We start from the raw sequence: 14435 nt of genomic DNA on the forward strand, positions 1-14435 counted from the left end.
AAAAAAGTGTGTTTCTATAATATGTTTGCATTAAGTAATGCATTATATAAGTGTATACAAAAATATTTACCCTCATGAGATTGTAAGTTTTTTCTTACCCACAGTACAACTTTTTTGTGACTGACACAAATCACCATTCACTTTCGTTCAAACAAAAGAGTTATCATTCTTCAAATGTTTCTCGGTAGTGTTAAACAAAATAAAGGCTTGCACCAAAGTGAACGTTAATACATTTAATTTTTGTGTGAACTGTCCCTTTAATTATCTCAAATAATCATAATATCATAGCATGTCCTGATCTCATTAAAACGCAGCAAGCATCCCAGCTCTTCAACCCAACCAAACGTGTGGTGGGATTCAGAGTCAATTACACAGAAACCACGTCCATTCATGACGGTTGAACCACCAATCGCATATTTACAAACTGAAGATGGACAAACATTTCTCTAAAGCATTGGTGCACTTTTTAAGAGGCAACAAAGCCACAGAGCAGATGCTGCCCATCGGTGTCATGCTTTACTTCTAAGAGGGAACGTTCAGCCTAGCGTGCCTGATGAGAATTTAGCTGCTGTTTAAAATCTCTCTTCCCGTCTCTCTAACACACACACATACGCTCATTCCTCTCCCTCCCGCTTCACCCCGTTTCTCTTGATGCTGAGCCCTGCTCTGCTGATGCAAGAATCACAACTCCCCGTGTTGACAGATGGAGGATAGCTCCATAGCATAAAGCCGGTCCCTACAGTCCAACTGCTGCTTAACCAACATTTTTTTGTTGCTTCTACCACTTATCTCATTTTTAAAACGCTATCCTTTGTGCACTATTATCTTGAACTTACTTTGATAACAGGGTTTTTTCTTTATTTTTATAAATTAACGGTTTTCAATCCAGCGGTCCTCCAGAACTTAAGATGTATTTTACTGTATGTCAGTGCAAGTTGTTTTCAGTTTGGACAGCACTTACATTTATTTTAGTCTAGGACTAGTCTAATTCCTGTCTGGGAAACCACCCCTTAATGTTTGAAAATATTACATTTCCAGAATGTTCAGCAAAATACAACCGGCAGCAGTGCCCAGGTGAGAAAAGTGCACTATAGTTTATCTTAAATGTATTTAAAGTGCTCTATTTGTACGCACTAATTTTGTATTTGATATTCAGAAAATACTTTTAAGTACTTCTTGTGATAAACTTAAGATCTATAGTTGTGTACTCAACTGTGCTATTTTGAAACACCATAAATAGAAGTACAAAAAAAACTATATTTTAGTATATTAAGTACAAAATTAATGTGTGACAATAGAGCACTTTAAAGGTCCAGTGTATGAAATTTAGCAGGATCTAGTGGTGAGGTCGCGAATTGCAACCAATGGCTCACTCCACCCTATCCCTATTAAAGCACTACGGTGGCTGACACAGAACTAACATGTCATCACGTTTTCACTTGTTTGCCAAAGGAGATTACATATTTCTGAAACGCCTCTGTAGAAACATTATGTAAGGTCTTTATACACCTCTGAAGACATGGTTATGTACTGTATATTATACTGCACATATTGCGTCAATAGATACTCCAAAAAATTTCACACAGCACATTTAAATATACGTTATGAATGTGCGCTTAAATAAAAGGGTAATTTTTTTACCTATTGTAAAACACTGAATTGTAATTGGTCTCTTCTGTCTTGTATCTATTTTACAATGAATCCACATTAACCCTGCAAGTGTTGCATTTTAGTTGACAAAAAAGCCTAAACTTACCTTTGTTCACCCAAAAATAAAATTTCTGTTATGTAAACACACAGGCCCGGTTTCACAGACAAGGCGTAGCTTAAGCCAGAACTATGCCTTAGTTATATTAAGATATTTATGTCGCTTTTATAAAAATGCCTTAGAAGAATACATTACTGGTGTGTATGTTGAGACAAAACAATGTCACTGATATATTTTAAGATATTTCTGGGCAAGTTAAATTGAGTTAAGACAGGTCACACATTCATTTTAGTCTGGGACAAGCCTTAAGCCTTGTCTGTGAAACCGGGCCATATAGTATAACATTAGTTCTTCTGTGGAACACACAGAAGTAATACAGCATAATAAATTATAAACAGAGAATGTCTACCATACACTGTGAGAAAAAACATACTATTTAGGTTTATAAAAGTATGTAAATATGCACTCTTTAGGTGCAAAGGTGTAGTTTTTGAAAGAATACCCCATTGACAGCTTTTGTACCTTTTTCTCACAAGTGTATTAACATCATTCAATAAAGTAGGTTGTTAAATCCTTCAACAATGACACATACGAAAAGGCATTGCATACTATCAGATATCTAACTCTAATGATACTCGTCTTAAAAACTTCAAACTTTCTTTGGAATGATCCCCCCAAAAGTTTGCTGGCGAAGAGAAGTTCCTTAAAGGGTTTCCCTTAAATTGGCGCAACCAACCAACCTCTCTGGGATTTACCGCAGTCACACAACATTTTGATATTTTTTATTGGTTTTAATATTTCATTGGTCCTTCAGGACAACTGGCATTGGAAGCTATGGCGGCAATGAACAGCATCCAAACCACATTGCCAAGAATATCTGGCTGATCTCGATACAACTCCTCGGCCTTTCACAATAGGCAAAGCTAAGGTTTCCCATTGAATGAATTGACCACCTGATCCTGCTTGAACGGTGCCACATATGGCATGATATGGTCAGACATTCTGGCTGGAATGCTGGGAAGGATCTTGGGGAGATGCCCCAGTGCTTTGTGCAGCTATTTACAGCCCTGTCCATGGGAATCTGGCCATGTGACTGTCAGTCAAACGCAGGAGGCTTTTTCGGAAGCACTGGTTGAACCACAGGGAAGCTGGTTGTCCATCTGACCACTTTGGTAAAGCTTCAGCCCCAAGGCTGAATGACATTGTCTCTGTTGAGTGACCAGACGGGCTGAAGCTCGATTCAACATGCGCACCGACACTGCCAATAACGACGCTATCGACCACGCACCCACTCAGAGGGACGGTCCAGATGCTGAAACTGATTTTCCAGCCATCACTCGGCTGACATCCGTTCCTCGCAGCCAATGCTTGTCATCATCTGCCCGGCCCGGGTGCTTGAACGGCGAAGGTCTGTTGATGTGCCGAGGCTACGAGGGTTTGCCCCCGGTCCCAGCGAGCTGGAAAGGACAGTCTGGACCAGTGATGTGTTTGGACGCTTGTCCAAGCAGGCCATCCCTTGCTTCCAGAAAAGTGGCAGCCAGTTGGTTCTGTGCTAGCATATGCTGGCTGAAGGTCAAATGCAGGAGCCGTAGACCCCGTGGCAGCTTGGGTTGGTTTCAATTGAGTGGGAATTATCAGTTAGAGAGTTTGGTGTACTTGAAACTAGAACCCAGGTGTCACATGCTATGTCTGACCCGAATGACCTGCTCTTGAAACAAATGGGATTAGTAGAGGACAACAATAGTATGATATGAACAAAGTCTGAAAGTCAGTGATTTTCAATGTGGGGGTGTTCACTTACCTATGATAAATGTATTGTAACCTGTGTTCTTGTGGTTTTGTTAGTTTAAAGCTGCATTGTACAAAATTGGATTGTACAATACTATTATTATTATTTTTAGCATTTCCGCCAACTGAAAAGATCACACTGTGGTGTATCGATCTTCTATTGGTAACATGTCTTCACGCATGCCTATAAATAAAAGTCAATGGAACGAAAAGTGACTTCAGTATAAATTTGATGTGAATTTTACAAAAAAGTATGATTTATAGAAAAATATTTACAAGCCCCACCCCTAAACCTAACCACACTGGAGCAAATTTATTTTGGCATATTAACGCTGTGTTCAAGACACCTCAGATTTAGCATATTTTCCACCTCAACCTGTAAATAATTTCTGGAACGGCACTGTTTAAATGTTAAAAAATACTTGTAATGTTCACTACTAAATAGTTGCATCCAGACATAACGTATGGGTTTGTGGTGGGAAATATCCCAAATCCAAGGTGTCTTTAACACATTATTATTAAAGAATATTATATTAAAGAATGTACAGTCACAAATGTGCGTTAATCTGCGTTTGGCTCATCCAATCAGAATCTTGGGTCAGAACTACTTATTTTATAAACACAATTAAGTCACACAGGAAATAAAAAAAATCTCACCAGATGCTTGCATGAACAGCTCGACACCTGCAGGAATTTCCTGGATTATTCCTTGAGACGCTACTCAAGCATAACCAACTTCCTCCATTCCCATAGCAGCCCTTTGAGATCACTGAATCCTCTCCGCCAAACGCACGTTTGCTTGTTCAGTGGTTATGATTTCCACACCTGATCCCAGCACATAACAAGACCGGCGGACGCACGACTTGCAAGTCGTTTGCTAAAGCGAGTCTTGAAATCTGTCTGAGCCGAAAGGGACCGGGCGTCGCGTGGCGTCCTCGAAATACCAAAAAAACAAAAAAGAAGAAAAGGCTATACAATCTCAGAAGTCATATGATGCAGAGGATTAAGGCAGACATGAAAGTTGGCCTATTTCATGGTCAGGCAATAGGACTGGGAAGGGTCTTGAATGGCAATGCATCTACTTTAATGTGACAGACAGGTCCCTAGGCGAAACAAGCGGACCCGTGGCAGGCAGGCCCAGGTACTTGATGAGTGTGACACCTTCGCCACTCCACTGGAAATGTTGTCACCGTACGCTCCGCTGCTTCATCTTAGGTTTTACCCATATAAATTTACCTCTGACGATGGCACAAGCCCCTCGCCTGCCTGTTCTCCCCGGAAACGTTGAGATCATGAATCTCCTTGTCGACGTTCACAGGGCCTTGCTCCTGATAAATGCGCGCCCGCCTTGGGACCCTCTTGCAGCCTGATATCGCACTCGGTGCCAGTCGGCAAAGCCAGGACAGGGTTCTGCCACATACACGTTCATGCATTCAGAGAAGGCATCCTCATTCCTGCCTCGCGATGCTGTGTGACAGGTTGGACGGCCAGTGCCTGGGGCAAAAATCCTACTTTGGTTTGCATATCTACTGAGAAACTATCACAGCGATGCACTGAAAACATTAATTACCGCATGGAATTATGAAGTATTAGATATTCACTGATACAAATGTAATGTATTTGCTTACTGAAGTGTTTGCACTGAAATCACGCTTTTGTGGATGAGACAGATTGTAGTATCAATCACAGTTAGCCACAGGGAGACATGAACCAACTAGGAGATATGAATCAACTACAGGGAGATATTGGAGAGGCACATAATGTCCAGGAGTCTACGAATGTGATGTATTTCACATGTTTGTTATCGATATGAATCTATCATCTGATGTATAATCCCATCATTATACATTTCATACACTTTGTCACTGTAACTAACAGCAAAAAAGGACTTGGTGGGCTTCCTTTGTCTTAGGACGATGGCTCTGTACCTATAGGGTATATATTATTTAAGGTCTCTTGATTTTTCAGTTTAATATATATATATATGACGCTCCAAATACAGTATCAACATTTGTATATATACAAAAGGTAGGCATATGGAGCATAATATATAAATGTCTATACAGTGTATAGACATCCTACATGTCACACATATAGACATTATATACAGCATTTCTTTACAATATCATCATAAAACATATATAAGCATATGTCTATGTTATTTATTTAAAATATTAAGTTATTTCATATAAATGGAAAAGAGGACATGTTCATTGCAATTAAAGTGAAATCACTGAACCAAAACATAGGAGCCTGATAAAAACACTAATTTTAGAAGCACTTAAAGGTTATATATATATATGTATGTATATATACATATATATATATTATACTCTTATAAATAAAGGTGCTTCACGATGCCATACCTTTTTTGTCTAAATGGTTCATAAAGAACCTTAAACATCCAACGAACCTTTCTGTTTCCCAAAAGGTTCTTTGTGGATGAAAAAATGGTCTTCAGGTTATAAAAAGGTAAGAAAGAGATGGTTCTTTGAAGAACCAAAAATGGTTCTTCTATGACGTGAAGAACCCTTGAAGCACCTTTATATTTTAGAGAATATATATACAGTATATATAGAGTACGTATATATAAATAATATACAATGCACCCGATTATGCATTTTTGTTTTTTGCATAAAACAAGTAAAGATCCAATATGGGGGTAAAAAGCCATTTTAATTAAATACTGACAATTCTTTACATATACTCTATGCAATTTCAGTTTCTTACAGTATACGTACAAACGTAATATAATATATAATCAAAAGAAGCCTTTATTTGTAATTATAATAAAAAACATATGTAAGAGGACATTATTCTCAATGGTGCTTCCTTGGTCTATCATTTAGCACACAGTCAGAATTGACAGCTGTCAAAATTAAGATCGCCTGTAAGGATATGAAAATTCCCACTTGTGGAATTCATCTGACAGAGGAGCATACAAGCTCCTGATTGTCAAATCACAGTAGATAGATGTGATTCAAACCATTTCCTGGAGTGTGGGTTGCACATCTGGTGTAGCGTATTTCATCATTTCATACGAAGTGAATGGAGAGCGCGCTCTAAATGAAGTTTAAATTCTGTATGGAAGCAGAGAAGAACGAGCTGCGGTGGATCCTTACATTTACTGCTATACATAAAACAACGAGTTGAAGGTTTTCTTCTTAGACGGATCCTTCACGTTAATTTGTCTGTACGGGCACTGTTGATAAAAGGGGAAAGTTGAGAAGTTAATATATGGGTACAGTAAACTTGGACGAGGTAACGTATTGTGTACGACTTGTTCAAGTGGGTCACTGAGAATGGATTTCTTCTCTGTTTGCATCATCTAATTCATAAAAATACACCAATCGTCTGTTAGCCTCATTTATTATGTTTAAGATTTATGTTATGAATCCCATTTAGCGTGACTGTAAAATAAATAATGTTTTCTTAATCCCTTAATAAATCTATACCACAGATAAAGAACTTACATGTCTGCAAGCACTCCCACAACATTTTCCTCTTGTCGTATGAGCAAATTCAGTGAACACCTTGTAGCCAGTGATGGGGTCCAGGTATGTTTCTTCCTGATTCTGTGAACAAAAAGTTGCAATTTGTTATCTTTACAATATCACTGGACTGATATCAAGTCGTGTTTACATCCATTTAAAAAGCAACACAAGTTTTAAGCATTCATGAACGTGCAATACAATCGCCTTGCTTTAGCATCATTTGTGACTGTTCTTCAGAGAGAGCTCTGGCTTCATCTATGACAGCCTCCAACGGCGAAAGGGCCCGAGGCAATTTTGTGGCATGCCATCTCAGATGCCATCCTTTGGCTCCATAGTGAAGCTGACACTGTCTGTGCATCCACAGCTCTGTGCGTTCTCTAAGTCCACCGGTTCCTCCAGAACTTCTTCTCGGACATCAAATCCCATTGCTTCTGACAGCCAAAAGGAACTTTCAAAAATGACCCAGTCTTCCAGAAACAGGAGAAGTAGCCTTTTACTCTTCAAGATGTAAAGAGTCCAGTATGCTGTTTTTTTGGTTGTATAAGAAGGAAGTCAGTGAAAAATGCACCTAGAAGTGCCAGAGGGTCTTTTTTTTACATATTTTTTTGTGAACGTCTTTCTCACCTAGGTCACTGATTCAGGGTTTTGTGTACCTACACGATTCCCTATAGGTGTAACACCCAACCACACCGTGTTGGACATTTATCATTTATTAGCGTGTTTTATTTTTCTTACCTTGCATGCGTCCAGATGCAGTTTGTGAATTAATCTATCGGCATCTGAAAGCGTGTCAGACGGTGGCGTTGTGTTTACCCAACTAACGTTAGGTGAAACTTCGTTCTCATGCGCACTGTGTGAGCCCAGCGTTTTCTCAACGTGCACATCATCTGATATTATTATAGCCCTCTGAACCAGTTTGAAACGTCTTACTTTTAAAAGTCTACTTGAACAAATCAACAGCATGGCTTTGGTTAAAGAAAATGAAACTAAACGACTCCTGTCACGCCGTTTCTTGCAGACATGCTAAACTTCTGTCAGCACGTTAACATTGTGATAAATCGACTCACAAAACGACTGAGAGACAAGACGATATGATGTTACAGTTTAAAGATGAATATTTACGATCTGGTCCCGTTCTGTCCTCGCTTGGTGCCCTGTCTGTGTTCACATTTCGTGGCGTGCACAACATGCATGCGTCACGCGCCGCCTGTGTTGGACTGTGGAATTGCAGCACTGGAAACCACGCGTTACCTTTAATATCAAACCAACCGCTTAAAATGTGGATTTGAAAAAAATAATTACAACAACCATACAGAAATTACACTTAAGTTTGACAAAGCTTACAAACTGCACGCACGCGTATCGGTTTGTGTTATGAATGTTTCTTGTTAGCGTAGATTTGTTTAAAGTAATTAATTACTGGATTTTATTTAAAAACGATGAAATAGTACGTATGTTTGCCAAAATTACAAATACTGACGATCAGAATCGGAATAGATTTTATCGTGGTAATTTGCATATGACCGTTATAAAGATTTCATACTGCAGTAGACAATGTGTTCTGTAATACGATATACAGCGAGATTTGTTATGTAAATTTGGGTTATTGTGAACCGTATACAATTTTATATAGCCTAACAACAAATATAATTCAAATATATAGATAACGGCTGTAACTGACGCATGCGCACCCCGGTGTGCCCAGCTGACAGCATGGGAGAAAGAATGTAAACAAAACCAATGTGAGCCGAAGCATGGCTGAAGGAGGAGGTCTCAGCGGTTCTGTTGTGTGTTTAATTTATGTATGCACTTTCTTAAAACATTTTGACCTGTTTTTAGTTGTAATAGTAGTTTAGTAATTATGCATGCTTATTTGGTGTTTCAAATACTAGACAAAAACTACTAGTCACTACAACAACAAAAGTTTTTACTTCAGTTTTGTTTTGAAATACAATACTTATAATACATTGTATATTAAATTATTAAGATCGACTAAACATCTATTAGGAAAAAGAAAAACATACCTGAACCCTGAAGTATTTTTCGGCAGTAAAAGTACAAATTCATATGTGCTTTGCAACAGGTTTGGTGACTGGGTGTTCAGCCATAAGCTATTTTTTAAACGAGTGGGTGGTGTGAGTTTAAACTTCCTTTCTATTACCACCACAAACTCGGGACTGTTTACCACATGAACAGAAGAGCCATACACGTTGCACAATGTGTTTTACTCCTTACAAGTAGAATGTCTTTTTAAATATTATAAATGCTTTGCTTTTGTTATCTAGAGACAACAAAGACTAAAAGCGTAAAGAGGTGCTTTGCAAAGTGTAGGATTAGAGAAATGCATAATATGCAGTTCGGCGTAAGCAGACAAGCCTGTGCTTGCATGCTAAGTTACTTGGGAAAAACGCTCAGAGGACAACAATTTTGACAACCAACTTTTAATGTATGCAAAATCAAGTGACATCTTCATGAACGGCTAACGTTACACTTAGGCTATATCAGCAGGGTAGCACTTTAAACGTCACTCTTTAAAGTCCATACACGAGCGAGACCAAGGTGTAACGTTAGATCAAACGACGCGACGTCAATAACAGGTAGCCGCACTTCCTGGTGCTTTATTCAAGGATCACTGTGCCAAGGGAACCGAAACAGCCAGTAGCGCGTGTGGGAAGTGTCACCGACGAGCGAGCGCGCACCGACGGAGCGAGGAATGCGGCGGTATTCGCAGCTGCGCGCCAGGTAGCGGTCAAACGAGAAGATTCGCGAACGGGGCGAGAGACGGTGTTTTATTTCCCGCCGTGTGCGCGAGCCACTGCTGACGCGATGCTATAGCCATGGACAGCAGGATAAAGTAAGTCCGCAGTATTTACATTACAAATTCCTCCGGTTCGTCACGGTGCGCTTGTATCATTCCATGTAACAAACGTGTTTCACGACACGGTTTGAAACGAATAACGGCGTTTGTGAGTCCGTTAGTTAGCTCGTTATCTTAACTGTGAGGGGGTGACAGGTCTGGCTGACCGGTTAGCGCTTTACCTCAGGCATGCTAACTAGCCTAGCCGCATTCAAGCACATCCATTTAAACCCTTGCCAGCAGTAAATATTTCCTTTTGTTAAAGATAAACGCTGTAAACATTCATTACTATAAACCTTCATGTCGTTGTAACGTAAATGCGATAAAGCGTAACCCACCCGCTGCAAACACTGTACGAGTGTATTCACATCAAGTAAACACGAGTCTTTGATCAATTTCGACCCGAATGTCAGTCTGGGGGAAAATGTGCGAGAAAGGATAGTTTGGTATTTTCTCTTCTAAATTAACGTGAATATTTTAGTGAGTTGGGATTGTTTTGGTCTCTTGCAGGGAGAATCCTGCGAGGACGTTTGATCTGGTGCTACAGGTTGCGTGTCCATCGTCTGAAAATGAAGGTGAGCGTTCGTTTCTCATTTTGTTTGCATGATAACGATTGTTTAGGTTGTGATTTGTAATCGTTTTGTCCTCAACAACAAATAACTACTTGTGTTTGTAAACATCATGTGAAAACAGACAATAAGGACAACAAAATGATTACAAAGTCAGCACTTCATGTTTCTTGGTTTGTAAGTGACTATGTGTTTTGTATAGACAATTACTTTTCTAGTTTTTTTTTCGGTGATATAGATTTATATATGATATAGATGAGTAAATGGTGTGTCTCATGTCTAAGCAAAGTCTCAGGAAGGAAATTATTATGGTAGGATTGCAGGGCGGTCCAATTCAGACTGTGTGTTCTCTCAGATCATCAAACTAAGCAATTGCTTTAAGACTGCTCACTAACTTTTTTGTCATATCATTCCAAATATATGAAATAGGGTATGACCTTCCTTTAGTAAGACTCAAAAGAAGATATTTTTTACAGAACGTTGGTAACCAAACAACATTGCCCCCCATAGATTTACAATGTAGGGAGACAAAACCACTGAGACATTTCTCGAAATATCATCTTTACTGTTTCACCGAAGAAAGTTTCCTTTTTAGGTTAACGATTCCTTAAACTTTTGCACATTTAAAACCTCCAGGTGCATTGAGAAACCAGTGCAAGAATTTGCTGCTTTGATCTGAAATTGATCATGCTCAGTGAATCTGTATTCTTTGTGTTTTCCAAAGGTTAAGTGGAATGTGAAGGAAAAACATTACAAATCTCTTCTCTAAGGCAAAGAAATGTTTCCATGTTTATATTTAATATGTTGTAAAATGATATAGAAGTTCATGTTAAATGTTCAGCGTATCTTATGTCACTGATTTTTCTCCTGCCGTGAAACTGTCTTTACTCTTTTTGCTTGACATAAAAGTTGAAGAGCAGGTGGTTCACAGCGGCAGCTGTTGCTGTAACCAAAAAAGGAAAATATTCCTCGTCCAATCACTAATGTGAAAGTTGAAATGAGCCGTGGTCTCTGAGTTCCAACCCACTTCCCCTCATCATCTGTCAGTGTGCGTTTCATTTCCTGACCCTGACTCTCAGGATTGCAGCTTCATTTTAAAAGGCCTTAGGGCCAATAAGAAGTTCAGCTGATTCGTCTTGAGCTTACAAGCTCTAGCACAGGAAACTCCTCCGCCCTGAGATAACAGTCATGTCATTAACTCCATACAATATTCTTGTCGCAAATTTGATGTTGTGGTTGACAGAAAAGTTCTTTCCCTTCACCGTATTGGTTTTCAGTTGAAAGCATGTGATTGACTGCTCTCTGCCCGGTTCTTGAGTTTCATACACAGTGGATATTAACATTACCTGTGGGAGCTTGGTTGTATGTGCGCAAAACATGTTTCTATAGCCATATGGAGTGATTCTAGGGGAGTTGTGGTAATATGAATTATTCCACGAGAGTCATTGTATCTCATCAGACATTCTGCCTCTGTACTCACCTAGTGTGTCATTTAGTCCAATTTGATATTTGAACAGGTCGAATACAGTTTTCTGGTTTCTCTGGAGGTTGGAGGTGAAATGAAGCTGTCAAATCAAGCTTATGATGGACTATGTGAGCTTTGGTTCTAGGTCCACTGTGTATATCAGTGCTTTTTTTGTTGTAACCACAGTGTCATTTGGTGTCATTTATTTTATATTCTATACTTGATTTTGTTTTCCCAGATTTCTGTTCTGTTCAGTGTTGGGCAAGTTACTCTGGAAATGTAATTAAATTACTGATTACTGATTACTCCTTTTACAAGTAATCAAGTTACTGGTCTGATTACTTTATTTCAAAAGTAATTAGTTACACTACTCATTACATTACTCGTTACATTACTACCCCCACCCCTAAAAAACACAAAATAACCTCTTTAGCCTTTTCAAGACTAAACTTTATTGTGAAGTGCATACTCTACTCTATCTCGTCAATTATTTTAATACATTCTTTCTGCTTATTCCATACTAAAGCCTGTCATAAATAATAATAATAATTAAACTCTGACATTTTAACATAAAACATTTTTTCATATGTTAACTAGTATTTCTAAACCTGCATACTCCATAATGTAAAAAGTCTCTCCTTAGTTTCTTATAACTTGTATATCTTAGCTAGTGCTTCTGCATATTTCTATGATGATTTCGTTGCCATTTAACAAATATAACAGCGTTAGAGCAGCAAAAACTAGTCTGACAAAACATAACATGTTGCTAATAGCAGCCTAGCACTTGACAGTAGAAGTTGATTCATTGCTCTCTTTGCCCGGTGACGTTACTTTCTCCAGAAGTTTAACCGTGCTGTGCTGCCCTTTCAGGTTGTTTTTCGCGGGAGAGAGGGTTTTGCTTACCTCCACATGACCGACAACGCACAACAATGTTCTTGCCTTAGAAATAAACAAAAATAAATATAGCTTTTGCAATAGCTTTTGCAATAGCTTTGGCCGTTACGAGTTTTTAGCTTAAGGTGGCAGGCTTTCCATGGAGTGGCTTTGGTAATACTTTTCGTGCAGGCACGTTTCATATGATGTCGTGGGTGCGACAGGCAGGCATCCAGACTTTGAAAAAGCTATTTCGCTTTTTACAATTTAAATGATAAAACGATACAACGGCAAAGATGTAACGCAGCTGTAACGTATAGTTACCTGGGCTTGAAACTATAATCTAATTACTATTTTAGGAATTATAACGCGTTAAATTACTCTGTTACCAAAAAGTAATCAAACTACACTAACGCATTACTAAGTAATGCGTTACTGCCCAACACTGGTTCTGTTCACATTTTTTAGTTTTCTTTCATCTATTAGAAAGGTGTGAACTTTTTATTTTTACCTGTTGGTCAGCATGTTACTAGGCACCAGCATCATTTGAGGAAATCACCCTGTGCTCGTGTTATCTTTCATTTCCCTCTTTTTCCAAAGAACTGTAGTCTTAAATATATTACATTTCGAAGTTTCAGAATGGGTCACTTAGTCATGCATGCCACCTACAAAGAGAAGAGGATGTTCTGATGTTAATACAGGGCTCGAAATTAACTTTTTTACTTGGTAGCACTGGTGCTCCCAACTTCAAAGAGTTAGGAGCACCAGCAAAAATTTAGGAGCACCCACCCTAAAATTGAGGATAGTATGATCTGTCTGAATAGTCAAATACAAATTGTAACAATTTTACAATTAAAACATGCATCTGATGTCGGCTGTGTTTTACGTAGTCACAATGGCTTCATGATTTCCTAAAACTTTTTTTTTCCTCACATTTTTTAATCATAAAACCACAAACACAAAGTATGTTATACGTTTAAATTACAGTAGATATTTGAGAGGAATCCTCCTTCCTCCACTGACTGAACCCTCATTTCTCATCATAGCGTACAGAGAAACAGTTAAAACTACATAAACACATAATGTTATATGCTTACATTTCACATATGTGAGGGGAACACGATCGCTTTTTGAAGAGATTTGCTCGTGAATGTATTTAAAATAACTGTAATGCCAACTTACAGTTGCTACACTTGTGGTACAGGCAGCGTTGTGCTGATGCGACGCAGCGTGAACACATAGCGCTCATGCACGAGACGCGGCAAAAGAAGCATGCGAACGGTCAAACATGTCCGTCTAGGGCGTGTTTACATAGAAAAACAATGATAAAGTAGTGCCGCAAAATAGAAAAACAAGTTCTCTGTGAATTGCAGGGCCGGTCACTGTAGCTCACAGCACGCACATACTGTGTGCAGTAATAGCGAACGTTCTGTACAGTAGTGAAAACAGGTCGCACCACAACAAAACATGCCTCCGCACAAATGCTCCTAAATTTATTTTGAGGTCGCACAGGTTAAATTTCGGGAGTTTATGCGACTAAAATGGTCGCAATTTCGAGCCCTGTAAAACTAAATGTAGCAAATGTTCTTTTCTGTTGACTGGCTAGGTGAGATTTATATGTCCCCCTCAAATTAAATAGGATCCATTTAAAAACAAATAGTCTTAAAGATGCCATGCTTTC

General features: G+C 38.8%; 2 protein-coding genes across 5 annotated transcripts in view; one reads left to right on the forward strand and one right to left on the reverse strand.

Moving 5' to 3' along the window:
- Nucleotides 1–6159: 6159 nt before the first annotated feature.
- lg25h1orf53 (linkage group 25 C1orf53 homolog) lies at nucleotides 6160–8322 on the reverse strand. The gene is made up of 3 exons (XM_057325936.1): nucleotides 7726–8322; nucleotides 6970–7071; nucleotides 6160–6698 (listed from the first exon to the last, which is right to left on the reverse strand). Exons 1-3 carry the CDS (start codon nucleotides 7951–7953, stop codon nucleotides 6627–6629), a joined length of 402 nt encoding a protein of 133 aa, XP_057181919.1. The 5' UTR covers nucleotides 7954–8322; the 3' UTR covers nucleotides 6160–6626.
- Nucleotides 8323–9206: 884 nt separating this feature from the next.
- Nucleotides 9207–14435, forward strand: part of dennd1b (DENN/MADD domain containing 1B) — an 89203-nt gene continuing 83974 nt past the window's right edge. For 2 of the 4 annotated variants that reach the window (XM_057325050.1, XM_057325047.1), the window contains exons 1-2: nucleotides 9209–9844; nucleotides 10358–10422. In XM_057325050.1, the coding sequence (XP_057181033.1) occupies nucleotides 10417–10422 (6 nt within the window). In that variant the 5' untranslated portion in view covers nucleotides 9209–9844; nucleotides 10358–10416. Of the gene's footprint in view, nucleotides 9845–10357; nucleotides 10423–14435 lie in introns of all 4 variants that reach the window. The other 2 variants (XM_057325052.1, XM_057325051.1) reach the window with 2 other exon arrangements.

Source organism: Triplophysa rosa, linkage group LG25 (assembly GCF_024868665.1).
Source record: "Triplophysa rosa linkage group LG25, Trosa_1v2, whole genome shotgun sequence".
Taxonomy (NCBI): domain Eukaryota; kingdom Metazoa; phylum Chordata; class Actinopteri; order Cypriniformes; family Nemacheilidae; genus Triplophysa; species Triplophysa rosa.